Raw genomic sequence first — 27,836 nt, forward strand, 5'->3', positions numbered from 1 at the left:
TGAATTTGATCTCTTATGTCTTTCTGGTAGCAAAATAACTCTATATAGATAACTCTATATATAAATAACTATAAAATAAATGTGTTTACGGATTTTGATTTCGTTTTCAGTAAATGTTGATAATGGCCAAGCAAGAGCTCATTAAATTTAAGTGGTGTTCTGAATTCGGGAGGGACCTTGACAATTGATCTTTCAAAGAAAAGAAAAGCCATGGGGCTTTGATCACAAAGCATTTGACTATATTAGGTAACTTTGTACTACCTCACAATATGTGGAGAAAGGAGCTGCTTGTTTTTCAGTTCAACCACCTCCATTAATGGGAAACAACTCTGATCTCTCTCCGTCTCTCTCTCTGTCTGTATCGCTCTCTCTCGCTTGTTCTGTCTTGAAGTGTCTTGATTCTTTAATCATAGCCTCAACCAACCCTAACCCTAACCCTCGAGCACCATACGAGCTATAGACTAACTCATTGAAAGTGTTCCAATTAATTATTAGTTTCGGGTGCAAATGAGCTGCTTGGCGGAGATTGGTTGAAAATCAGTTTTCAAATAAAAGAAAATCTTTTTTGAAGAAGTAGACATCTAATATGACTTTAACAGTTCATATTTAACTTGGAGGTTGTGAATGCTGTTGAAGATGTTGCATCAAATTAAATGTGAGCTATGTCGAAGCGCTGTTTCTTTAGTCAGCCACTAGAGGTCACTGTCTGACCATTTTACCCACTTGTAAGCTGCAAAGGGCTTGGTTCATGCAGAGGCTGTGTTTACATTATGATCTCATTTTTGGTATGAATTACATTTTCAGGTTGGTAAAAACAGAGAGTGACAGTTGTGACAGAGCGATACCAGGGTATCGCACCATCAGTGATGGCCATGCCATTACCCAAGGAGCTTTAGGTAATATACATCTCACCTTTCATCATCTGCACAGCCAAATACCCTCCAGTTCTTAGAGGATGATCTCACTGGTGATGACAAATCAGCCTTTAAGTCAGACATCTGCGCTTCATTAGCCCTTGAACAATGGCGGCTGTTAAGGATGGATAACAGAGATTGGCACCTCTCTAACCCCTCAACACCTAAACGCTGCATCTCTTGAAGGCAGCGCAGCAATGTCATTCAGGTCAGCCGAGCAGTCGCCGTGGTTACCCCAAAACTTGCCTTGAACTAAGCCTTGCTTGTGTTGCCATAACAACAGTGTGGCCAACCAAGGAGGTGTATGGCATCCTTCTGTAAGTCCAGGTTAGGATATGAGCGTACAGATAAATCTTTTTGTCTTCTCTTATCAGTTTCCCTCCTGAGCCACCTTTCCCCTTTCCTCCTCATTTTCCCATTTCTTTTCCTTCCTGTCCCCCTCCCTCTGTCCCTGGAGTTAGCATAGACAGTCATCTGGTCCCTCCTCCCCTCTCATCTCCTCCCCCACCACCGTTCTTTCACCATCTCCTCCTCCTCCTCCTCCTCCTCGCCCCACCCCTCAGCTCACGGACAGGAAGGAGGAGGTAACCTTGCCTCGTTCTAGATGAGTGAAAGCCGAGGCTGTGTGCATTTATTGAGAAGAGGATGTGGTGGGCTGTGTGTGTCTGTGAGACTTGTGTGCAGCTCTGCTGGAAATCATTTTTTGCTTTGACAGCTCTGCGGTGTGGGCATCTCGCATGCGTCAGAGTGTGCGTCTGTATGAGATATCGAGGCAGCCAACTCAGGGGATCATTGTGAAGATGAGTTGAGGGCAACACAGCTGAGCTGTCTTTATCTCTGCATGCTCTCCCTCCCTTTTTTCATTTTCCTCTCCCCCTCTTCCCCCCCCCTACACATGTTTGCATAGTGGAAGAAAACGATGTGTTCCAGACAAGTGTGTGCATACAGATATTTGAAGAGGAGGTTAGCAAGGGCACCTTCAGTGTGCACCTGTGAATGCACAGTTCGTACTATGTGAAACAAAGTGCACTTTGTGGTGATATATGAGCGGAGAAGACTAGAACAGGAGTTCCAGCTGTGGGGGCTTCCTTCAGTGAGGATGGTGCAGCGCTTCAGTCTTCGTAGGCAGTACTCCAAGGTAAGCTGGTCGACTTCTACAATCCCGCCCGTGTCTTCCCGTCTCCACACTGCGTCTCATTTGATTCAGGTTTTGTTGAGACCCTTTTGGATTTTCTCTCCACTCTTTGTCCATCTTTCTCTCTGCTACTTCTTTTGCTGTCATTTTCTGTCTATCTGGTGGTTTTTCATGAACGGTAAATGTGCAAAAAATAATTGTCAGTTTCACAAACTTAGGATATCCTGCAGCAGACAACAGTGGAAAAAAGCTTTGTCCTTACGTATCTACTTCTTTTGCAGTGGAGGGGGAGTTTCCATTCCCTCCGAGGTGGTTTGATCCATGCTGTATCTCAGTGGTTTGTTTTTTTGCACTTTATCTCGGCTCCTGTTAAACAGTAACTCGCGGAACATGAGTACGACCGGCAGACGTATATATCAAGCGCCTATTCATTGGTAAATATGTTTGATTAGTGACAGTTTGTAGCCTACTTGCAATTGCGCTGTCTGAGAATTTGACATATCTGCCCCCCCGGTGACAGTTTAGCGTTCTGTGTTGTAGCTCTTCATTTTGCAAACTAATGTTTTACAGCTGTGCTAAGGCTGCGGGATTGATTAGAATTAGTCGCTGATGATTTGACAGACCGAATACACATCCATTGGTTGTGTTTAGCTTCGTTAAGCGGTCTGGTGAATGGTCACTTCAGGATGTCGGGCTGACGAATGCTGGAGAGGGAGGTGTTGAAGAATCTGAAGGTGCTGTTTTCTGTCAGGTCGGAAGACATCCTCGTGCAGGAAAGAGTCCAGGCATTGTGTTGGGAACCAGCAAAGTTGAGCTGAAACAGAAGCCAACATTGAGTCTTCTTGCAGCTTTTGTGAGGGAGAATGAGGCTGTGTTTGTCTGTAGACAACATACTGAAACATCCTTCAGGGCCTGTCTGCTAATATCCAGCGTGGCCTCCCCTGGGTATCAAACCCGAATCTTCACCTCAGGCCATAGCACATGTCCAGCACTCTTCTTGATTTTCCATCCGTTTCTTTTTTCCAACTTGTTCACATGGAGAAATCTATTTTCAATAATCCCGTGGGTCACCATGTCAACCAATACTGTAAATACTTTCAGCCTTTTTCATAAACAACTTAACTTAGTAACTGCGTCGACAGTAAGAAAAACACAAGCTTGAACCAAGATTGTTGGTTCTGACTCATGCCAGTCGCTCATGAATTGCACGCAGCCGTGGTCAAGATGTTCAAACCGGGCATCCTGCATATAGAGAATGGTGATGAAAATGACTAAATATCTTGTGTTTGTCAGGGCCTGATGGACTGATTTCAGTATTTTGGTCTTTGAGATGGAGGTAAAAAGAAACAAAAATAGTTAGTTCAGTCTTGGGACGCGTCAGATCTTTAATGTAAGAGGTTCTCTTTTGAAAAGCAGTAGCGGGTGGCCGTCTGTTAAGAGACATTAAAGGCTAAATCATTAGATTGGCTGTGCATAAAGTTGATAGAATTCCAACAGCGGGTGGTTATTGGACCTAGATTTGAACCTGATGCTCTGCAGTTGTTCAATTTGGAGCTTGATCCTTGTAAACATTTTTTAGATTAGCTTCCTGTTCCTTAAATATGAGCTAAACAAAGTTTTCTTCCTACCACACGTGAACAAAAGCCCACAATTACCACCTAAATTAGATTTCATCTTCCATCAAACAAAACCCTCCTCGTTCCATTGTGCTGAATTAAAATCCTGTATGTGGGTGATATTTGAATCCTTTTCTTGTAGAAAGAGGATTTCAATCACGGCTGGTATCTTATATCCTAGTAGCAACACAGTTGCAGCCGCAGGAGGAGGGAGCAGAGCTGCACAGAGGCTTGTTGATTCAAGGGCTTCAGGTTGTGGACGTTTGCTTCAGTCACCACAACCTGGACTGCAGGAAATCCAGATTTCTTTAGGGAAAAAAAGTCAACATCTGATAGCTTTGTAGTCACAGAAAAGAATGCAGTCGGACCTGCGGATGATCAAACAACAGAGTTTCAATTGACTCGAAGGTGCGTGGGACAGCCGGAGGCAATGACAGAGTCTGTGCCTTTAGTAAACAGCAGATGATGTCATCGCACTGTGGTTTGCAAATTAGCCGCCCTCGGCAAAACGTTCTACGTATAGGCAGTGCTCGGGTTATTGATCTGTAATATTCAGTTGTGTGTCCTGCACAAACACAATCATTGATCAGAGGAGCAAATACTGCAATCAGCATTATTGACTGAGACAGTGTCTTTCCTATCCTGACCTTTATCTTATCCTTTACTTCCTCCTTAATTATATTAAATGTTCTCACTGTGTGTGTGTGGGGGGGGGGTGTTCTCCACTAGCCTGTGGACAGTTGTAAAACATCTGAAAGCTTCACTGTGTTTGGGATGACTCCTTTAAACCCACACCTTCTACGTGCACACCAAAAACCATAATGCACCTGACTTTTAGCCTGTTTATGTCAGAGATGTCCTCTAGCTTTCCCCTCTTCATCTATTTTCCTCCTTTACCTTCTTTTCATTTGAGACCCTCCCCATTCATCTCTCACTCTCATCTCTGTCCAGTCTATCCAGAGAGTGGGGCTGCATGACCATCTCCATGGTAACAGGGATTATGATTGCTGCTTGAACACTCGCAGGTTGAATGTCTGATCTATCAAACACCTCATCATTTTTTGAGCGAAAGAAGCTCTCACAGCAGAGAAATTAGGTCCTCTAAAATTAGGCTGCTGTGCATTTTGCTGAGCAAGTTTTTCATTTTTAGCCACGTGTTAGAAGATGGGCATGATGCACTGCTGACGTATGTCCGACAATCAACCTCCGCAGCAAAGGGTTCAAGTTAGTTCAAAGCCGAGACTGTTTTCTTGGCTTATGCAACGGCAACCAGCTCAGATCTGGGCGCTGGCGCATACGTTATCTGTAATGATGTCCATTGTCCTGCAGGACACGTCCAGGATGTCTAATAACAGGGGAATGGTGCTCCGGCATGTTTGGACCTGGAGCACTGAGAACAGGAGGCAGGAGGGGGGAAGGCTGGGGAGGAGGGTGAGGTTTGAAACAGTTTGGGGCAACAAGCCTTGTGTGGGTCCGCCCTAACATCAATGCTGTTTCCTGTTCCTCTTTCTGGATTAATTTCAATAAACGAATGTTTTCCTAATGAAGGTTTTTTTTCTCAAGTAAAAAGATGTAACATCAACGGTTTTGTTGTATCATTAAAATGTATTTTTGATTAGGTGTGTGTGTGTATGTGTGTGTGTGCGTGCGCACTTCTCCTCCGCCCAACTGTTTGTGCTCCCTTTGAAGCATCACCCCAGCCTGTTTAATTTGGCTGCTGAATATTCAGATTTGATTATGTGGGCCAACATCCTTATCAGCCCGCCTCCATTAGCATCCACAGTGGGAACCAGCCCAAACACACCCATACTAATGCTCCACATGGCATCAAGGTCCACGCATACCGAGGACTGTCACGTGCTCATCCCTCCAGATATAATGTGTTTAAGTAAAAGCTCCGGCTTTATAGTGAACCCAAAGCTGATGATACCCCCCGATAATGTGTGATCTGCGCAGTAATGAGAACTCATACCTCCTGGGTGACCATATCTGGCCATTATACTTTGACCTTTTCAGGAAATAACACTTACGATTGTAAAACCCGACTGAAAATTTTAGGGTTTGTTGTGGATTTTTGTACCGAAGGGTCATGTGAATTTATGTGCTCATGTCAGCACTGAGCCGCCACGGGGTCATCCTTTGTGTATTTATTTTTGGCCTGCAGCTGGTTCTTCCTCTTTAACTGGTGTGCGCTTGTGTGAAGGCGTTAGTGAGGTCACCAGCGTGGGCATTCACGTGCTCACGCGGCATTTTGTTTTCTCAGCCGTCGCCGCGTTGTTCAGTCGGTCACCGAGGATGTTCTGATCAACCTTGACCCATATATCTGTTCCTCGGAGGCTGTCCTCTGGCCTAGATTGGATCGACTGGGGAATCTGTCATCTGAGTCAAATAGACAACCGTGCACATTGATGAAACGTCACACATCTGGATCTGGCCAGGTGAAGGTTGTTTTCAGAGGGAAATTGCCTTTTTTCCCCCCCCGAGTGAGAGCAGAAACAACAGACAGCCAGATGAGGAGAGGGCACTCCCTTTTCAGTCTCTATCAGCTGTGTGACTGATGAATTATGGATGAGGCTATAGATTGTTTAGCTCGGCTCTGCTCCACTGACCCACTTTGAATTCAATTCCGAGCTGATCAGAAGCCTCATGGGAAATGTTGTCTTTTTCTTGTGCGTATCAGCCAAGAGTCCAAAAATCCACCCAGACAGCTGAACCATCATTTGTTTCACTTGGGTAGATAATGTTTAATGGGTTTTCAATGTTGACGTAGCAACACAGATATGCCTTTTCTGTTTTCTGACTCCCTCTTTTTCTTATCTCTTTTCACAATTATACCCAGAGTTATTTTTAACCATGTTGGTTGGGTCAGTTGTCTCTCTGACTTAATCACCCTTTCTCCTTCTTGTCATTAAGAATACACAGAGTTTCTGCATCAAAGCAAGTCTGATGAAAACGTCTGCTCATCTGACAACTAGGAGAAAGGCTTCAGAGAAAAATGCAATCAAAAGGAAATGTTACTGACAGGAAACCTGCCAGGAAATGATTGTCAGCACGGGGAAAAATGCAGAAATGTCATGTCCAGCATGTTCTGTGCTGTGGCTCCCCCTTGTGGCTGACATTTAAATCTAACATTATTCTTGATATATTTAACGTCAGTTTTCCATGTGGCAGCTTATATATTGCCTCAGAATGGAGAGGAAAGGAAGAACTTGTCTTTTTCATCATGTGTCTATGTGATTTTCAGTCAAATTATTTGTCCCTGCCTGTAGTAACTCGGATCGAGTTGTTTTTGATTGATTCTGAATTTGGTTTTTGTCAGCACTTTTGCCAGTGTTTACAAGTATCTGGATCATACACAGATAAACACTTTCAGATGTTTTAACCTCAACTGTGCACTTAAACAAACAGTTTTATTTTGTCCTTCTCTGTCAAACCTTTCAAATATGAGCCTATATTATCTAGTTTCCTGTTATTAAGTATACTTTCTCACAGAGGACTAATGAGTAAGTTCACCAAGCGTTTCAAACTAGTACCAGAATGTCCCTCATCATCCAGTAAGGTAAATGTGGGCTGCATAACCTTTCAGTGCAAGAACATCTTGACTCGTTGTTCAGGATACTTCGTGGGCTTGTTTATGAAGCGGTGGCAGTATATTTGGCCCTGTACACTGTCCCTTGGTGCTCTGGCTATTGTAAAGCAACCAGCCAGGCCAACTCTTCATTTTGGGCCGGTGCCACTTTTTGCTACCACATTACATAATCAGGATCAACAGAAGCAGCTCCACCATATACACACACCATTAAAGTTAGACAAACGTTGCTTCTCTTCAAACACCCGCCTTTTACCTGATCATGCACTCTCATCTTTACTGTATAGTTTCACCTTCCTTTTCTCCATGTTTCCTCCCTGGGTCTTAAACACATGACTTCAAAATAAAATTTGATTGTTCACATCCTTGTTACCTTGGGAAGAATCCATTGATAGCACACATTTGAGTGAGAATGCCTAAGACCTGCTGCTAACCTCCTACAAGATTGGGGGTCGTGCCAACAACCACCCATGTGACAGATACAGGAAGTAAACAGTCGTGCACCACATCTGCTCCCAGATCTGGGCGGACATTAACATCACTGTTACTACAATATTTGTTTGTTGCTGCTACTCTTGTTTTTCTTCACTATTTCCTCAAGCCCCCTTGGAATTGTCCCAGCCTGAACCTACAGTCACAGCAGCCCTGTGTGCATAGTACCCTATGGTTTATGTAACTGCTAACAGCACCATTGATTATGCTGCAGCTTAGACAAGTGGCAGCCCGTGTTGGAGCCACCACATCTTTTTATACGGAAGGTATTGTCAACATGGCCAGAGCCCCCCCCCCCCCCGAGTCATGGTTGTCTCCTTTCTCTCGGGCTTGAATTACTTCCAGTTTGTGCAGACAAAGCTCTCGCTCTTCTGCCTTTACGTAACCTCTTACCCCCCCCTTCTGTGGCACTTTATAATCAATCACAAATACCACTCCCTGAGGAGAATACCACTGTGTGCATGTCAGGTTTTTTCTGTATTATTTTATTTACTCTCACTATTTATACGTTTTGTTCTCCCATACAGGCCGCTGCACACCAGATTAAATGAAAATCTATGTTTGGGTATGAAAACTGTGGTTTTAGTGTTTGATTTTCTTGTTTGTGTGCTCTGTGCAGTCATCCATATTAATCGGGCCTCCTGAAAAATTCAGCATTCTATTGTACCCAGACCTTAAACTGCTGGGTGTGTCAAAACATTGGAGCAGATTTTCTGGCCACCCAACACTTGTTCATCTGGTTCTCCCTTCCATTTACACGTGCTTGTCAAAGAAATGTTGTCATGTGAAGTGTTGTCATCAGATTAAGTCATTGTTTTGTCTGGAAAGCCCTTATCAGATGAGGTTGTGAACGGCAACAGAACAAAGGAATTTGAGATCTAATGAAAGCTACAAAGGTGCGGCAGGGAGTGTATTTATTTATTTATGCTTAGGTACCCACAATGATAGCACATATACTGCAGTTTAATTTTAAGATCCTGTCTCTTCCATGTTGACAAATTTTGTTTATCTTCTAATTTATTCAGATTATCTCGATGTATTAGATTTCTGGGCTCATTGTCGTTGCTCAACCCTAATTTAATCTTCTTTGTTATTATTGTGGTCTTTTTACATTAAAATAAGTTTGGGAGATTTTACTTTCTATTGCTTTCTTAATATGAAAGGTATTAAACAGGTCACGCAAGGTTTTCTGCTAATTACTTTCACTGAGGCACAAATAATTATTAGTAGGAACCAAAAAAACTGGATAAAACCAAAAACTAAAAGAGCATATGAGGAGGTTTTGATTAGACAAACAGGATGCTAATATGACCACTGCCCTTCTTCTGAGCTTCCCCTTTTTGTAATATTGCATTAAGCTGTTTCTTAGAAGTTTGTTCAACTCCCAGTTCAATCTCTCTCAATTTAAATTGCATGTTTTACAGTCCTGGCTGTCACTTTTGTCCTCCATCATTGACCCATTTGACACCGCCAAGGTACACCCTTGAGGCTGAAACCTTCCTTTTCTATTTAGCTTTCATTGGCTGTCACTTGTCAGGGCACAAGGGCGACCCACCCCCAGTGAATTTGGCATTGCAGAGCCACCGGGCTATTTTCGGTATGCTATTAAATCCTGCGGCCTGAGAATGAACAACGATGTCCTTAGTCACTCAGCCTCTGGACTGACAGGAGCGGCTGGGGGGGGACACAGTACAGTATGTATAGGCGACGCTGCAGGCTCAAATGAATGCAATGCACGCCTGTCTGAGGGGAACCCGTTAGTCAAAATCATCCAAACAAGATTCCCATAAGTGACTAAGGATGACTGTCAATGCAAAAATACTAAGGCTGTCAAGTACTTAGAATTTTTATCCACTGGGTGGATTGCTCATGATTGTCAGGGTTCAGAAATGTGCCCCATAAAGTTCATTTTTTATTACTAACATTCTTGAAAGCTTTAAATTCTTATTTAAGCAAGGGTTTTTGTGCATGGTGTCATTGGGAGGGACCAAAGGACACTTAATTAAGCAGCTACTCTCAAGTGTGTTTGGTTTTTTCAAGTAAAGTACCGGTAAGAGAATCTAGGTGAAGTGCTTTAACTTAAAGTGATTGAATGATCCTGTCGAGTTGTTTTCTTGTGGTGTAAGCAGCCTTTTCCTTTAATCCTCCCCACCGTCTCCCTCCGGACTCCTCCCATTTTCTCATTAAAGCCATGCATTCATGCTCTTCTCCTCCCTCTTATTGGCGCCTGCTCAGAAGTTTGTGGAGCGCTTGTCCAGCTTTATCCTTCATGCACCATGAGTTGCTTTTATTCCCCCTAATTGGTTTTGGAAGTCATGCTTCACAGACCCCAGAGCTTAATTGCATAGAATGATGCAACGAGGAGCAAGGTCATAAAATGGTGTTTGTGTTTGAATATGAATCTGTGGTGTTTTTACGGCAGCAAAGGCGACTGACTACACACAACCTCTGATTTATTTATTTTTGGGGTAATTTGTCGTGCTCGTAAACGCAAGCCCTGTTGTGTACAATCATAATCACATGTGCACATATGTAGGGTTTTAAATAGCAGCTTTGTCGTTATCATATGACTGTAATCTGTATAAGCTTGTTTTTCCCAGGTTGTTTTTTCCCACCCTACCAAGCAAAAATGTTCAGCGCTTTTTTTTTTTTTTATGTTACATAAAATTCCTTTAAGCACAGTTCAGACGGGTCATTGTTACTGTGAGCGGGGACCGGCCGACACTTTTTCATCAGCGCACATTGGAAGCAAAAGGTGATTCATTACTGCTAACCCACCTGTGAGCCTGATTGAACCTGACAACGTGAAAACTGAAGCGGGAACACGGGATTTTGCTCTCTGAGCTGCCTGAGCTGAGCGCTGTTGCAGAGCTGGGCTGGCCCAGAAACCCCAACAGAAGCGACGGTCCCCCCCCCACCATCCCTCTCTTCAAAAAGCCTTCTCCCAGCCCCTCGCTCTCCTTTGCTCCCTCTCGCTGTGTTTCCCTCTCTGTGACAGCTCCTGATGGGCTCCTTTTTTCTGGCTGCTCCCTCACATCCATCCTCCGGGTCACTTCCTTTTTTTCTTCCTCTGTGGATTTATCCCCGGTGGATTCTTTGAGCACAGTGAACTCTTCCCTCTTTCAACTCTGCCTCCAGCCAGCCTTGTGAGTTTGATTAACTACCTTGGTCCTGTCACCCCCCCAAACCTGCAGCAGATGGACCCCTTTCTTCAGAGCCGTGCTCCTTTTCCCACTGATGCACACTGTCTCTGGGAGCAATGCTCGGAAAACCGTATGTATGTTGGTAGAGCTGCATTAGCAGTGAAGTGTAGCCATAGGTTTTAATGAGGGGGCTCCTTGGTGATCCAGCGGATCTATAAGCTCTGGAGCTATTGATACTCAAGGTTTGCCTGGATTCAGATATTTTCAATCATCTTCCAAAAGTCCTGGGGATGTGTGGGTGGGGATGTCAAGTGGGCTGTGGGAGACGTTTGCTGAGTGATGAATGCTCCCCGGAGGCCACGCTCGGCCTCTCTCACCGCGCTGTGGTCATCTCCAGAGAGGCGTGCAAATAAATAAAAAGACCACGGAATTTTCACTACAGTGTTTGGCTACCATGGAGGTCATCCTCAACCTGGTTACTGCTGATAATTCTCCAATCCTGATTCCATCCACCGTGAGTCTGCACCTGTACACACTCTGTGTGAGCGTGAGTGTGTGTGTGCGTGTGCGTGTGCAGGTGTGTGTAGGATCTGGATTCTGGACATGGTTTTTCTTCGTATGCTGCTGTTTCTCGCAGGTTTTCTCACAGCCTTCACACCATACAAGGTGCACATCGAGTACACTGACTCTTATTTACCACTTGGTGGAGTTGTGTAATTTTCTGATGAATGGCCCTTGTTGTTTTCATCAGATCCCCTTGAAGGAAAGACAAGGCGATTAAAATCTAAACCGTTTTGCCTTCGGGCCCGGGGGTGTATTGCAGTGTGGTTCTTGCAACATGGAGGATTGGGAGGCAAGGCAAAAGGAAAGGGTTAAACATGTCAGATGTTTCCCAAATGCGTCCTCATCTCTGCCATCTGCACATCTTCAGACGCAGACGAGGACCTTATCTGTTTGATAAGAATGTAAATCTCCTGAGTGCTATAGTCCGACCATGCCAACCGCGTCCTGATCCCCAGACCGCCGGGTTAAAGATCCAACCGGCTAATCAGAAGTGTGACGCTTTGTCTCAGTCTCTTGCTTTCTTGCCCCTTGTGGGATGTTGTCAGGAGCATGCCGATGATATAAAAGACAGAGAAACGATATTCGTAGCATGCTTAGCAGGTAGGTGGGTTATGGATTTTTTTTTTTTTTTTGTGTGTGACAACCCTCATGCCCACCACGGGTTCACGGTTGTCTCTGATGGATTTTGGACTCTGAAGATAAGACAGGTCAGAAAGCCAGTGCCAGTTGCTTGAACTTGGATATACCATGACACATCAGTGCACCTCCGTGTCCATACTTCAGAGAATGCTGTCATAGGAGAGGCAAGATTTCACAGAAAGGAACCTGAACCTACAGTATCCTGCTGGTGTCAGGCTCTGTACAAGGAGCCGCTGTCTCATGGGAAACACAAGCTGACATCACAGGAAGCTCCTGAATTCTCTGTAGACATGCGAGGAGGCCTAACAAACAATAAGGTACTGTCATTTTGCACTTATAAACCAAATATTAAAAGACTGACCTTGAGTGTAGGGAAAAGGTTTTAGTCTTTGTAGACTTCAAAAGCAATTATCAGCAGCTTAGTTCTGCAGACGGAGAGCTGAGGTGTCGTATTTACACTAAACACTTTTTAAAGCTTGATGTAAGTAAAGAGTTCTTAAATGCTTAAAATATGGTGTTAAAATATGGGAGATCTGTGAATGAGGAGTCCTGAAGAGTGCAAATGTGGTTCATATTTGGCTTGGCTGTAAAATGATCTCTTTGAATGGCAATAATCTTTAATGTCTGTTGTCATTCTGTCGCCATCAGAACATCTTGGTTGTAGCTAATCTGGTTACTAACCAAACATTAGAGGAAGGACGAAGAAAAGGATGGTCAGCCAGAGGAAAAAATTACAAAACATATATGAAGTGGTCTTGTGATTGAGGAGGGTGGCGAAGTTCTTGTTTTGTGTCTGTGAAGCACATCGAATGCTGTCAAATGCCCTCGTAATCTCTTTTTGTTTGGGACATCTGGCCTGAGGGTTCAGGTTTGGCAGAATTGAATAAGTTGTAGATATGGAAGCAGTGAAAACTAACCCTGTATCTGTAAACAAAAGCTCATTTCTAAAGCTCGTACATTGTTAGTAGTAGGAAAATCCTCTTTAAAAGACAGGAGCACACAAGAAACAGGTCAGAGTCAAGTTCTCTCTCTCTCTCACACACACACACACACACACACACACACACACACACACACACACACACACACACATAAACATCAGTTCAGTTCAACAGCAGCAACTGAGCAGCATTTAGCTCTTTTTCAATCTTGTTATTTTTAAAAAAATATTTAGACAAGACACACCTGTGGGAATCATGACAATGAATGAGAGATATGTAACCATAGTAACTGAGACTAGTCTTGTAAGTGCACCAACATTAATAGATACATGAAATACTGAGGTTTGTGGATAATTCACACTACAGGAGCAACTGACTGCTGCTGTACATTGAGCTGTGCTGCAGCCGACATTGACTGAGAGGTCAGTGCTGCTTGGCTCAAGCATTAAACTGGACTGACAAACAGGTATGACAATTCAGAGATAAGAACCCGCATGAGTATATCTGCTCATGTTGTTTCAGTGCCACGGCTTCAGGCACGCTTCATGCCAACTGCACATGCTCCAGTAATGTCGTGTGACTATTTTTAAGATGGGTTTTTTCCAGTAACTAAATCTAATTTGTCACTAGAACCTAACACATGGAGCCCTTTTACTGTAATAATGAGTCAATATGAAAATGAAATGATAACGGTGACCAGTCCTGCATATGATGTATGTGACACTTGCTTAAATAAAGGATATATGAAGGATATATCTGCTTATAATGACTTTATAGACCAGTAAAGGGATGGTGATGTGGTACCAGCACGTACGGGCCACTAGGCCTTCTTATCTCAATATCTAAAACCTGTATCTCCTTTTGATTGCAGGTTATTCTATGTCAACACTCCTCTGATTTGTCCTTTGCTCTCTTTATCTCAGTCCTGAGACAGAAAGGACACATTAGCAGCATTACATCACGATACAGTTATGAGCCAGAAAACATCAGAGTGACCCTGAACGTGCGGTGTCCAAATGAGGCACTTGTCGGTCGTTTTGGAATCAGTGTGTTTCAGTAGGTCAGATCAGCTTTGAGGTTGTATTTGTATCTGTGTCAGGCCAGAGAAACTGGGAAATGTGTTCAGAATCATCCCGAAATGGAAAAAACTGGCACTTTATTTATATGACGATGGCTCTCCCGCCGAGACTGGGCCTGCTGTTGTTATGTGGGTGTGTGTTCTGTAGGGATCCTGTCTGTCATGTCCTGGCCAGGTTCCTGGGAGTGTTTTAGACCTGACTTTTGTGCTTTCCTTGTTTTTAACTCTCATCTGCCCTCTGGCAAAATTGTTTACTTGGGTTCAGCACAGTTTTGCCCCCCCCAGCACAGTTAATAACATACAGATACTTAAAGATATTATGTATTATTCAATAAAGAAATGCACAGTTTTGGGTTTTTTACAGGTTGTATTAGCTTTCCACATTGACCTGCTGTTTTTATTCATTTCTGTGTTTTCTGTGCTGTCATAGTCACTGAAAATAAGTGTTTTTCCCTGAGAATGGATTAAATACCTCATGAATAAACTGGCGTATGGTGCACAGACCGGATCATAAATCTATGAATCTATAAACAGGTTCCTCTGAGCCCACGTGCTGATTTGATCAGCTGGTCACTGACACAGTTCAAGTGAGCTAAAAACGGTTGCCCAAAGTTAATATTTTGCTCTTAAACAGCATTATAAGCCCTTAGCTTAGTGTCACACGTGTCTGTATGTTTGGTGACTGGTGGAATGACTGGTTTTTCCGGTCCGTTTTCCGTTGTATAAACTGGTGGCCCAGACAGGTACCTCCACATCTACCCATGCCTCCCTTGCTTACCTTGATCGCTGGTCTTCATCTCACGTTTATTTCATTGTAAAAGAAACTTCTGCTGTTTGTCGCTTGATTTTAAATTCATGACACTTCTTTAAATTAAGTTTTGCAAGGCATTAATCTGTATGGATTCTGTTTTGGACATGAGAAAAAATGATGGTTAGTTCAACCAAAACCTTCTATTCATTCTGTTATTATTATTATTTTATGATTCACTGTTCTAATTGCACCAATGTTTAGTTAGTTAGTTACAGCATGTTGGTATTTATTATTATTCAGTGTATATTTGTGGTGTTATTACTCGAGTGTCCCGGATCTGAAGCTATTTCTGGTGAGAATGATTGACAGCTGCCTCAGGGCAGCTTAGGGGGTGATGTCATCGGATGTCGTCTCCGGGCTCCGACGGGAGGGGGCGGTCCGATGAGTCAGGGGGCGTGGCTTCCTGCGCTGTACAACAGAGACAGTTTCAGGTGAGCTCAGCTTCCACTGAAACTTCCACAACAGGCTGGGCGATCAGACACCCTGGAATTCGTGGAAACTTTGCGGTCAAGGGTAGACTTGAGCTGATAACTTTAGAAACAGACCAGATGAGAACTCACTACTCGGCTTCGCTCGGGAAACAATGCACTGGGAACAGTTACTCCGTCTGACCAACGGAAAGGTAAAACGCTTTCTAGGCGCGTTAAAACATAAAATTTAAACCTGAATACTTTTCCCCCTCTCGGATGCGCTGTGGCTTGTGTTGCTGACAGAGATGTCCGTCATCAATTACTCATGTCGCTGCCGATGTTGCTTCGACCTGTTGAGGATCGGTGACGTGATGAAGGTGTGCGTCCTGGGGCCAGTTTTTGATGCGTTTTTTAAATGTTTCCGGTCGTCCAAAAGCTTATATTAGTAGCGCAGCTTAGTGTTTTTTCCTTAAGAATGAGGATCACGGTGGCTTCCTTGGCTGCCTGTGCGTGAAGGTGTTGGGTTCACCATCTTCTCAGGGAACATGAGAAAAAAAGAGCCTTTGTTAGACTGTTGCACAAATATTTAGCATGATAATGTCGGAAATCGGCTTAATGTGTCGTGCAGATGAATAATCCGTGAATCACCCTTGTGAAAATCCTATATTCTTAGTCTCATGCTGACACTTGAGATTTTGTTGGCCAATTTTCAGTCCTTTCATGTCCATTCAATTAAATACTGCAATATTGTTTCCAATTGATCAATGTTCTCTGCTGTGGGGGCGATTGTGGCTTGTTTCTCCTTGTTTCCACTTTCTTTTACTAGTAAATGTTCAAAAACAAAAGTCACAGTTCACACCTTCCTCTTTGCAGAAAATGGCCACAAGTAAACTCTCAGCCAGACTACATTTTTCCTATTTTTGAGCCACCCTCTGCAAAAATTGCAGAAGCATCTTTTTTTTATGGTGTCAGCAAAATTTCAAGAACCATCCACAGGCACATTCACGCTTTTTCCTTCCCTGTTTATCACCCACTTTTTTTCTTCCCTAATCCCCCCCCCCCCCCCTTGACCCTTTGATTCCTCTCCTTTCCTCCCTTTCCTTGCTCCAGATTGACCGTTTGGAGGTGAGCGGACTGGGCCAAACACCGCTCGCTGTTTCCTGCGGGGCAGACGGTTCATTCCCTGGAGCTGAGGATGGCACCCCAGACCCACAGCGCACAAAGCAGGCCATCGCCCAGCTGCAGCAGAAAATCCTCAAGCTCACGGAGCAACTCAAGATCGAGCAGACGGCCAGGGACGACAACGTTGCCGAATACCTCAAACTGGCCAACAACGCTGACAAGCAGCAGAGCTCGCGCATTAAACAGGTGAGAGGGCACAATCTTTGAACTATTAATATGCAGATTAATCCAGGGCACTAATTGTCTTGTGGTCTTAACAGGAAACCGTGACACTCTGGCTCTTAAGTGGATTCATTTAATGATTTCACCGGCGCTTCATGTCTGTGCAGGTTTTTGAGAAAAAGAACCAGAAGTCGGCTCAAACCATCCAGCAGCTGCAGAGAAAACTGGAGCACTACCACAGGAAGCTGCGGGAAGTAGAGCACAATGGTATCCCACGCCAGCCCAAGGATGTGCTGCGTGACATGCAGCAGGGCCTGAAGGACGTCGGGGCTAAAGTGACTGGCTTCAGTGAAGGGGTGGTGGACAGCGTGAAGGGAGGCCTCTCCAGCTTCTCTCAGGCCACGCACTCTGCCGCCGGCGCTGTCGTCTCCAAACCTCGAGAGATCGCCTCGCTGATTCGCAACAGGTTCGGCAGTGCCGACAACCTCCCGTCGCTGAAAGACTCTCTGGATGATCCATCTGTGGAGGAAGGTGGCCGTTCGCTGGGGAGCGCCGGCCACCATCTTCAGGCCAGTCCCAGGTACGGCAGCGACGACGACTGCTCCAGTGCTACATCGGGCTCGGCAGGGGCCAACAGCACCACCGGTGCGCCCGGAGGTCCCCCCAGTTCCAAGGGCAACACACTGGAAAGGAGCCAGAGCTCCAGCTTTGACATGCTGCTGCAGGAGGTGCAGGACCTGAGGGAGGGCCAAGCAAGGCTAGAAGAGAGCCTCGATGGCCTGAAGAGTCACTATCAGAGGGACTACACGGTTGTTATGCAAGCACTACAGGAGGAGCGCTTCAGGTAGAGCTCGGAGACCTTTTATCTAATTAAGAAAGCCAAATCCTTACTCGGGCCTTTAAGAGTTGGAACACAGTGAAACTTAGGCAAATATGTATGCAAATTTTGAGTTTCAGTCTTGTTTAAAATAAGAAACCACTGTTTATTCAGCTTTTTTTCCCTCAGTGAGTTGGTTCACATTTGGACGTTAGAAGTTAAAATAATTTGGATCTTTTGGACTTGGGGGAAGTTAAAATCAATGCTTTAATGAAGTGACAGATGTGTCTGCTCATTACAGGAGTCTCCTTTAAAGACAAACAAAAGTTTTTTTTATTTCAGCCCGTTCCTGCTCCGCTTAGTTTTGTGACTTTCTGGATTCAGACCACAAATTACATTTGTGATAATGAATGTGGAGCTAAAATTAGTTGCCTCGAATCTTTACTTGATTGTTGTCTTCAGTGCAATTTATGTCTTCAGTGGGGAAATGCAGCCTTGCCTTATTTAGATATCGGGTATATCTTTTCAAAACAGATTCATGTCCTATGGGGCGCACCAGCATGTGTTTTTTGTGTGTGGCTGTCAGAGCTAACAGCAGTATAGATGCTCATCCTTCTGTTGGGTACCTCTAATTGGCTGGTTTCCCCATAGCAACGCTCTCTGATTGGTCAAATGGATCAGCAGATGAGTAATCACATAAGGAAGAGTCACGGGTTCAGTCAGGTGCCATGTGCTCAGACCCATCGGGGTCCGTTGCTGCTAATTCCTGCACCTGCCTCCGAGTCTAAGCTAATTATACCGCCCACTCTCACGTGTTCAGGTGCGAACGCCTCGAGGAGCAGCTCAACGACCTGACGGAACTACACCAGAATGAGATCCTCAACCTCAAGCAGGAGCTGGCCAGCATGGAGGAGAAGATCGCCTACCAGTCATACGAGAGAGCCAGAGACATTCAGGTGTGTGTCAGGCTTCCATCCACATGTCAGAAATGAACCTAAAGTCGCCCCCTCAGATTCATTCAGTTATTCAGGAGCTTTTTCTTACGATGTCATTGTCCAGTTTTAAAATTGGTTATTTCAGATATCAAGCCTGTCCTGCAAATGAATTGTCAGGAAGAGGCGATAAGAGGGGGAAAAAGAGTTTCTAGTATTAATGTATTCAGCCTGACCGGGAAACAGTCTTTCTTTCTCTTTTAATTTTGTGTTTTATAGAAAATGATCGCCTCTTCCTGACAATTCATTTGCAGGACAGGCTTGATATCTGAAATAACCAATTGTTCTTTATAGAAAAAGGTTTAATAGTTGTGCACAAAATATTAATTATCTAAAGTCAGGAGGCACATCAATCAGTTAAGGCATTACCTCATCGTGACTGTTGACACTGTCATCAGGAAGAGTAGACAGAGAATTTTGTCTGTACCTCTGCTTTCCTGTTTGGACAAAAACAAGCATTCCCTTGTGGTTGTCTCAAATTACTCTTGTGCTTCCCTGGCGTGTATAAGGGCTATAACCTGTGTGTGTTTTTAAATTTTGCACCGCAAAGCTCAAACCGCCCCGGGGCTGCATTTCTCTCCCTGGACAGTAGGGGGCGGTGTATGCCTTTGGAAAAACTGCAAACTCATTTAAGTGACGTTATCCAGTTCTAATCGGTACTGACACTGATTCTTTGGAACTAGAAATCTTATTGAAACAAATCTGTCAATTAATGTTTGAGGAGATGATCGCATCATTTCTCTTTTCTTCTGCAGGAGGCCCTGGAAGCATGTCAGACTAGGATTTCCAAGATGGAGCTCCAGCAGCAGCAGCAGCAGGTCGTCCAGTTGGAGGGGTTGGAAAATGCCACAGCACGGACCCTCTTGGGGAAACTTATCAACGTGCTGCTGGCCCTCATGGCGGTCCTTCTTGTGTTTGTCTCAACTGTGGCCAACTGCGTTGTCCCCCTGATGAAGACCCGCTCGCGCTCCTTCACCACCCTGCTCCTCATCCTCCTGCTGGCCTTCTTGTGGAGAAACTGGGACGCGCTCTCAGGCTACACACATCGCGCGCTGCAGTCTCCGGGGTGACCAGACCGAAGTCACCATTTGTTACGTTATTGACACGGGCCGAGGTTACTGTAGCCACGACCCGGCTGGGAATTTTAAGATCGCGACAGCTGCTCACATAGCTGCAAGACCAGGTGCCGGAAATTCATCCGAGAATATCGGACCAGACTTTGAACCGAGAAAGGAGGAAGTAAAGTCGGTAATGCTCCTGGCTGCCATTTTTAATCTGGAAGGAGAAGACTGTTTACATTTTTGAAAGTGAACTGTGTTGCTCCCCCTCACAAAAAGAGCAACATTTTTATCTGTGTGACTTAATCAATGATTATTATTATTATTATTATTATTTCTAATAATATTATTTTTATTTTCTGTTTAATTTTATTCAGTACCATGTAGCATTAAGGTCCAGATGAAGGAGAGTTTAGTGAAACTGGCTCGGCATTTCCTCTGAAAGGCCCAGTCTAACTGTAGAGGGTTCCAGAATATGGCTGATATCCTTTAGGGGGACTCTCATACGTAGCTGTGATTTGGTCGATTTGCAGCATCACAGCTCAACATCCGCCCGCCAGTTGCTCCTCATTTTGCTGTGGTGAAATGCCTTTCAACGGACGATACCGAAGGAAGACCCGACCTCGGCCCTTGAGTGTCGCTGTGATGAGAGACTTTTGTGCTTCCTTACATTTCTAATAGAAAAACTCACGTGTTTTTAACTTGAGGAAAAAAAACTGTTGACTGAAAAATTCAGAATCCAACATCAAGACAAACCAGGTTGGATTTACACCCGACCTTCTTTGCGTGGTTTCATTGCCCGTCTGAGACCAATTTGTCAGGGTAATCACCTCGTCTCAGCTGCATTAACATGATCAAATTAGGAAAGAAAGGCCACAGACATTCGGCTAGATTGCTGCAGCCTCATATCTACTGTATAGGTCAGAGAAACATTGCCTGTATGAAATCCTCAGACACTCCCCTGTTTCTCCCTCTCTTTTCCCACAAGTACACTATTTTAAGGTGTAAACACCGAGTGCCAAATCTTTTTAGTCCAGCCAGGGATTTCCTGAGCATCCAAAGGATCCATGCTGAGAAGGAAGTAAATGGGGAAACTTTGCTCAGTGGGTTTTTTTCCCCCCTTTCCTAACATCTTATGAATGTCTCCTCTGGTTGTCAGAAAAAATAGTACCTCTGTTTTGAGGTTTAACCTTTGCAATCTGACTCCAGATCTGAAACCTTTTGTGCAGTTCCTTTGCTCGCTATCCGGTCTGGCTTTCTTGTCCAGTCCTTGACGGGAGATGGGCTGACACGCGAAGCAGTTTAACGTTCATTTCATGCGCCAGATTACTAAAAGATAGTGAGATCATCTGAACTGTACGGCTGCACTTTAGCACACAGGTGGTTCACCTACACGTCACACTTTTGAAACCTTTGATACACACTTCAGAGGGTGTCACACTTGTATCTCGTCAACACTCATCAGCAGAAGAAGAGACGACTTTGGTCAGAATCACTCAAAGGCAGGCAGGAAATTGCTTCGTCGGTGATCTTGATTCCTCTTCTGTTAAGTGGCTGAATGTAGAATTAGTGTTGTCATTTAAGTGCAACAGATGGTTTGAAAGCCTGCTGACCTTTGACATTAGCGTGACTTTGCAGTAACACCAGTGATATGGTGTTGCGTACTAAACCACACCAGTGCCTTTCTGATGTCCTTTTATAAGTGTGTAATAAAGTGCATTCCTGACTTACATGTGAGCAGTTACTATTTCCTGAACAGTTCAATGTTTTTGCATCGTCCTTCTCTTGCAGAAGCGTCATTTCAACACTAGATGGCGACATTTCGCCTCGCCCGTCTCCAGTATTTACCCACATAGTGAAAATCAGTAATAGGACGTAAGTAAATGCATTTATTGGTTCTTTTTACTGCTATTTGACGCTCCAACTCTATATTCAACTTTCCATTTACAAGTCAGAAAAGTTGATTTGTTTATTGCTGGTGATGATTGTAAATGCATCATAAACAGAAATGGTTTGGGAGTTTATTGTTAAAGCCTCTCAGTGCTGGTCACTCTGGGGCAGAACTGGTCGAACAGCACGGTCTGGAGGATATGGATAGAAGGAGGTGTTGCTCCTTATCGGAGAGGAAACAGGTTGGGTGGAAGACCCAAAACCTCTGTTTTACTGCCAGAGGGATTATATTTTCCTATTCCGAACGCAGGAGAGTGGGACCCTCGCTGCGTTCTGCTCCTCTGTCTCACTCACACGCATCGTGGCACATGCACGTAGCTGAACACCGTTGGATGTTAGGCTGAGAGGCAGCGCGCTCGGTCACAGCTCGCCGGGTGATATCTGATGCTGACAGTTCTGACCCAACCCGAGCTGCGATCCCTTCAGGGCTGCACGCGCGCCCCCTGGCTGCCTCACGCACGCGGACTGTTGACAGACCAGTTATGCTGGCTCCGTTCTGTGCACTGAAGGAGGGGGGTCATTATGGTGTACTTTATTACGGAGCTTTCCTCGTTTTCTCGCCAAATTCCATGCGCATGGCTGTGCGCCAAAGGAAACGCAGAGCGCGCTCATCTGCCCTACTCAAGGCTGCGATGAAGGGAGATTTTTTCCCCCAAGTTTCAGTTCACGTGTCTGTTGGGCAGTTACATGGATACAGCATCAGCACATCTGAGTAATTTGTGAACTCTGATTTTTTTTTTTTAATTTCAGGAACGTGACCGTACGCGTTCAGCATCTGAAGGCAAAAAAAGCCAACCACAATTGTGAAATCGAGAGTAGGCGCGTGTGTTGCATTGAATATTTATGAGCAAATGCGCCCAAAAAAGCCTTGTGCGATAGATTTGAATGTCAAAAGTCGGGAAGGTGCACTGATTTGTCCATCTGGTCGCCCTTTCACGGTGCTTACCGCGCCGTATGTCCCACGAACGGCACCAAACGGAGCTGCAGAACTAATGTGAGAGGCGAAGTACTGGAGAAGAACAGGAGGTGGGACGGTGACCTGTCATTAACCCTTGAGACGAGCGGAACCGAGCAGAGGCGGAGATTCATGAAATGGACCATGCTGAAAGGAAGAGCTGATGGCTGGAACAGCCTCATATGGCACATGAGCTCACATTACAACTCTATTGGACAACTTTAACCATAAAGCTATTATTTGGTCCGCAGCCAGTTTCCGGTTAATTGTGGTCGCAGAAAACACGAACAGAAACATTTTTAAATGAGCAACATCTAGTCTCTGTAATGACTCGAATAACAACGCGCGTCTAAATGCGTGGATGTCGATCATCATCGCTGTTAATCACCGCCAATTTACCACTAAATGCTTATTTTCCTGCTTGATCTAACGCGAAAAAAGTCAGTTTAATTTAATCTTGTGTTCGGTTGTGTTAGAGCGGCACATGACTTACTTAACTTTGGTGCCATTTCTCTGTAAATGTCGTAAAATAGCAAATGCATATATCAACTTCATTGTCAAATGCTGCCATAGTTGCTCGCGAGGTGTTTTAAAAGATTATAGTGACATCTGGGGGGGTGGTATTGTGTCTGTTAGCCTCAGGAGAGAGTCTGGGAGCTCAACAGCGGTGGGCAGAGGGACAGAGGAGGCAGCCTGAAAAGGAAGCACGACTCGCTTATCGCGTCATTCTGGGTCGAGGCGCTGAGCAGGAAACAGCCTTTCCTCTCGGATTGTCGCAGTAGGAACAAACACACAATTTTGTCATTGCTCAATGCACTCCTCGGCACAGAACACGCGGAAGCCGTCCAGAAGGAAGAATGCCTCCTTCGATAGAGATAGCTGTTCTGATCCTCGGCGTCTTGGTTTTGGAGGCGCGCAGGAGTGCCAGCGCGCTGCACATCCAACAGGCTTTCCCGTCTCCAACTCAGACCAATAATTTTGCCGTGGACCCGAATTCTAGGAAGGTCTACCTGGCCACCGTCAACACCATCTACCAGCTGAACGGCACCTTGAGTGCGGAGGTGGAGATGAGGACCGGGCCGGTGGAGGACAACCTGTTGTGCCATGCGCCACAGCTGCCTCAAGCTCCGTGCGAGCATCCCAAATCCCTCACGGACAATTACAACAAGCTCCTGGAGCTGGACAGAGAGCAAGGGGTCGTGGTGGTGTGTGGCTCCGTGTACCAAGGCTTCTGTGAGCTCCGGAAAATGGAGAACATTTCGCAGATAGCGGTGGAGTTTCCACCCCAGGGTGAGAAAACAGTTTTCCCCAGCATGCTCAATATTGCTGCCAATCACCCGAATGCATCCACGGTGGGGCTCATCTTCAAGAGCGGAGGAAACACCCGGCTTCTCGTCGGGGCCACTTACACAGGGGCGGGTACCCAATTTTTCCCAAAGAACCACAGCAAGGAGGATCTGCGCTTTGAGAACACTCCGGAGATCGCGATCCGCTCCCTGAACGTCAAGGATTTACCCCGACTTTTCACCTATGACATCAACCCTTCCGAGGATAACGTGTTTAAGATCAAACAGGAGGTTAAAAGCAAAAACAAGCTGAACTTCGTGCACGCCTTCACCCAGAAGACTTATTCTTACATCGCCTTTAATAATGACGCCAAAATGGGCCACAAGGAGAGTCAGCCCAACAGCATCCTCGCCAGGATCTGTCTGGATACCGAGAACCCCCGGAAACCTTCGGGACCGGAGAGCAGGAAGCTCACGGAATCCTACATCCAGATGCCCCTGCAGTGTGGATTTAACGGTAATATTTACAACCGGCTTCTGTCCGTGTACCCCGCGGATATCCCGACAGAAGACGGGAGAGAGCCCGAGTCGCATCTGTTCGGAGTCTTTTCCAAGGGGGACAGAAAGTCCGCCCTGTGCGCCTTCAAGTTCAGTGACATCGAAGAGGAGATCCGACAGGGCCGCGAGAAGTGCTCCAATTCTCCCAGCAGCGATGTTCAGGTGCTGGACAGCGTTATCCAGGGCTCCGGGGCCGCCTGTGTGCAGAAGGGGAAACTGACGGTAAGACCTTTTACATTCAATTTTAGTGGAATAAAAGGCATTTGAACTTACAACAAATGCACCAATAGTCTATTTTTAAAATACCACTGCGTAAAACAACACATTTAGTAATGCCCACAGCCCACATTATGTCAAAAACTTTGAACTAATTAAAAAAGTTAAGGGCAACGCCAAGAGATTACTGCATGATCGAAAAGAGCTGAAGTGGTTTTTGCCACTAATATTGTTTTATTGAACTTATAAAGCAATACGAAGGATAAAACCACTCCAGCTTCTTCTGTTCCCAACTTGATCTGTGCATCATTTTGAAAATATTACAGGATTCATACTGGATTTATTTAATTTGGAGGAAGCCTGGACATAATAAAACGGAGCTTTTGTATTTTAATCATGTCTGCGATGACAAATCAGAGTTCAAGCCAGTTGCCGCATAAACTGTCAATTCTGCTTTACAAAAGCCCTCCTGACATTTGAAAATAAGACGACCCCACTCATGAGTGTTGTCTCTGCCTGACGGAGCCCCGTTTTGGCGTGCAACCGTTAAACCCCTTAAGCCCCGCGGGCCGTGACATGAGGACCCCACCCCACCCCCCTCTCACGAGCCAGAGGTCATGACAGTTGAAGGGATGCTGGAACAACACTGGGGGGTTACGGGGAGGCTGATATTCCTCTCACATCCAGCCGCTTCCCCAGTCAATAGTTTTACAGTTAAACCTCAAACATCTTTATTTTACTGGCGGTACCAATTTTACTGCGGTCGGGGAACAAAACGCACCCTTGTGATGGTAGCAGATATCATCTGGCGCCTTCAGCCTGTCTCCCTCTCATGTTTTAGCGGCGATTTAGGCATCGCCGGCTGTGTCTCCTTTTATTGGAGCATGAGGTTCGCAGTTCAACATTCTGACTTTTCTGTTAGTTTTGACTGACAGCGCCGGGGTCAGAGGTGACTGTCCTGCGGGCGTCCTGCTGTCAGGTCCTAACCTTGGCGCTGTGTTGCAGCTGCGGCCCAGAGGGGCCTCCCCTTATAATCGTGTTTTCAGAATACTGTCTCAATTGGCCTCCCCGACAGTTCAAAGTCTGTGCACGATCCGTCCTCCTCTAATATGACCACACAAATAAAGCCTTGTTGCTTTGGGTTCCATTTGTTGTAGTGAAGGCCAGCACCAAGGGGAAGCCACAACACAATTTATGATGAGGAGGAAGAGTCTACCAGCAGAGGGGCCTGTGGGAAAGGGTTCTACAAATATCTTTTCTGCTCAACCCCCCTTTTTCGCCCTGTGTGCTCTGAAACATTCAGAGTACTCCCAATGCAACTCGGTGCTTGTACAGGGATGGAACTGATGCTTTATCCTCGCCCTCCTGAGGATTTGACAAAAGCAGAATCTTATACGTGTTGAAGACCCTCGTAAGCCCCTTTCAAGTATTCCCTGAGATCTCGATAAAGTGTTTTAGGAGAATGAGTTGTGATAGCTGCTATCAGCTCTTGTTTCGCTTTCATCATATGGTGCTCTATTTTTTCCTTTCTTTGATCTCTCCCAGTTCTTAATCTGTACTTCGGGCTTCCGTATGGGAGCCGACGAGGACTGATTTGGCTCTTTTGTGTTCCAGTTGCAGCTCGAGCAGCTGAACTGCGGTGCTGCCCACCTGCAGCATCCTCTGGCCTTACGGAGGCCTTTGAGGGCCCTTCCTCTGGTGGAGTACCCGGCTCTCACGTCCGTCTCCGTGGACTGCGTTCACAATCACACTGTGGTTTTCCTGGGAACCAGTAATGGCCGACTTCGTAAGGTGAGACAAATGAGCCACATGCACACATAGAGGATGAATGAGGTTGAAACACACGTGTAGCAGATGCAGAGGTTTAATAGGTTGTGGCCCTCAAGCTTGGAAAAACACAAGTCTGATGTGGCCGCCAAGCCTGGCAATAAAACAAACCTATAGAAGGTGTTTGATTAAACACTCAGGCAGGAATGTCCGCTTTAGTTTCTCCCGCACCCCAACCCCCCCTAATCATGTGGGCTATTATGCAGTTCTTAATCATGCACCTTAAGGTTCTGGAAGCCTGCTCATTGTCTCTGAGGTCACCAGCGTGCCGTTTGAAGAGATCAGCTGATGGGGCATGACTCAGGTGTTTGCTGGGCCTGCGACAGACTTCAGAACGCCTGCGGGGGAGTCCAGTCTGTGGAAACACTCCTGAACAGTTAACAACATTCCTTAATTGTGTCTCAGGAACATTGCCGGTCACCCCTGACTGAGCTTGCCGAGGAGCCAGAAAGCGCCACAAGCTGCGCACAGAGCCGACACAAAGCTTTCTGACCTTATTGTTTTGACTGAGGCCTGTAAGTTTTACAGCACAGAAAGCATTCTGCCGGAGGGCTGCTTCATTTGGGGCCTTGTAAACGAGCTCCTTAGTTTCACTGCTGCGCGAGGGCTCTGTTTCAGCCCCAGCTGAGCACGCAGTAATTGGTTTTTTGGATGTTTTTTTGCATCAGACCCACAACATCGGTCGTGACGGTGTTAGCAACTGTATGTGAGCGAGTGTCTAAGCACTCCGATTGCAGGTTTTGTTGTCTTTTCAGGTGTTTGACTCTATTTATAAGCCAGCACATGTGGTTTACTGATGTCATGTTTTGGCTAGTATGAATGCTGCGATCATGTGCTATATGTGCACACAGTAACCTCATTATGTAGAGATCTTTCCTTGACCCTGGTCAACCAAACTCCCTGTGCTTTTTAGCTTTACATGTTTTATTGTTTGCATGTATCTGTGTGTGTGTGTGGCAGTGTACGTGTGTGTGTGCGTGCGTGGCCTGAGGATAGAGCTGCTGCAGAGGTTAATGGTGCTGTTAGTGTGTGTAATGTGATTCTGGCTGTGAGTTTGGCTCCAACTAAACACAGGGGAACAGTGGTTGAGATTAAGTTAGGCCTCTTTTACTGTCTTTGAGAGAGCCCTCAGTGAAGTAATTTGTAATTACATGCATTTTTTAATGAAGTCACTCTCTCCCCATTACAGCTGACTTCCATTTTCTGTCTCTCGCCTTTATCTCAGTCGGTCTGGTCCAATTTTGCTGTCGTTCAGTCCACCCCCCACTCAGTTCATCACGCCATTGTCTCCTCTGTCTGATTCGGATACATATTTCAAATTTCAAATTTCCTTTTACTGTTCTTTAGAAATAACCAAAATAATAAAATACATAGTTTTTAACATGCTTATAAAAGTCTTTAATGGTATACATCACCACATATTCTCAATAATGGAGTGTAGAAGATATTAAAGCACATGTACATGGTCCACCATGAAAACTAATCATATGGTCCCGGCAAC

General features: G+C 45.3%; 2 protein-coding genes across 12 annotated transcripts in view; both read left to right on the forward strand.

Moving 5' to 3' along the window:
* tmcc1a (transmembrane and coiled-coil domain family 1a) overlaps positions 1-21,273 on the forward strand; it is a 28,570-nt gene extending 7,297 nt beyond the window's left edge. For 7 of the 11 annotated variants that reach the window (XM_029833577.1, XM_011602596.2, XM_003963418.3 and 4 more), the window contains 4 exons: positions 16,443-16,700; positions 16,844-17,520; positions 18,314-18,449; positions 19,241-21,273. In XM_029833577.1, the coding sequence (XP_029689437.1) occupies positions 16,443-16,700; positions 16,844-17,520; positions 18,314-18,449; positions 19,241-19,555 (1,386 nt within the window). In that variant the 3' untranslated portion in view covers positions 19,556-21,273. The other 4 variants (XM_011602599.2, XM_029833580.1, XM_029833581.1 and 1 more) reach the window with 4 other exon arrangements.
* Positions 21,274-23,120: 1,847 nt separating this feature from the next.
* plxnd1 (plexin D1) overlaps positions 23,121-27,836 on the forward strand; it is a 53,788-nt gene continuing 49,072 nt past the window's right edge. The window contains exons 1-2 of the mRNA XM_011602595.2: positions 23,121-24,514; positions 26,123-26,299. Coding sequence (XP_011600897.1) covers positions 23,306-24,514; positions 26,123-26,299 — 1,386 coding nt within the window. The 5' untranslated portion in view covers positions 23,121-23,305. The remainder of the gene's footprint in view (positions 24,515-26,122; positions 26,300-27,836) is intronic.

Source organism: Takifugu rubripes, chromosome 3 (genome assembly GCF_901000725.2).
Source record: "Takifugu rubripes chromosome 3, fTakRub1.2, whole genome shotgun sequence".
NCBI lineage: Eukaryota > Metazoa > Chordata > Actinopteri > Tetraodontiformes > Tetraodontidae > Takifugu > Takifugu rubripes.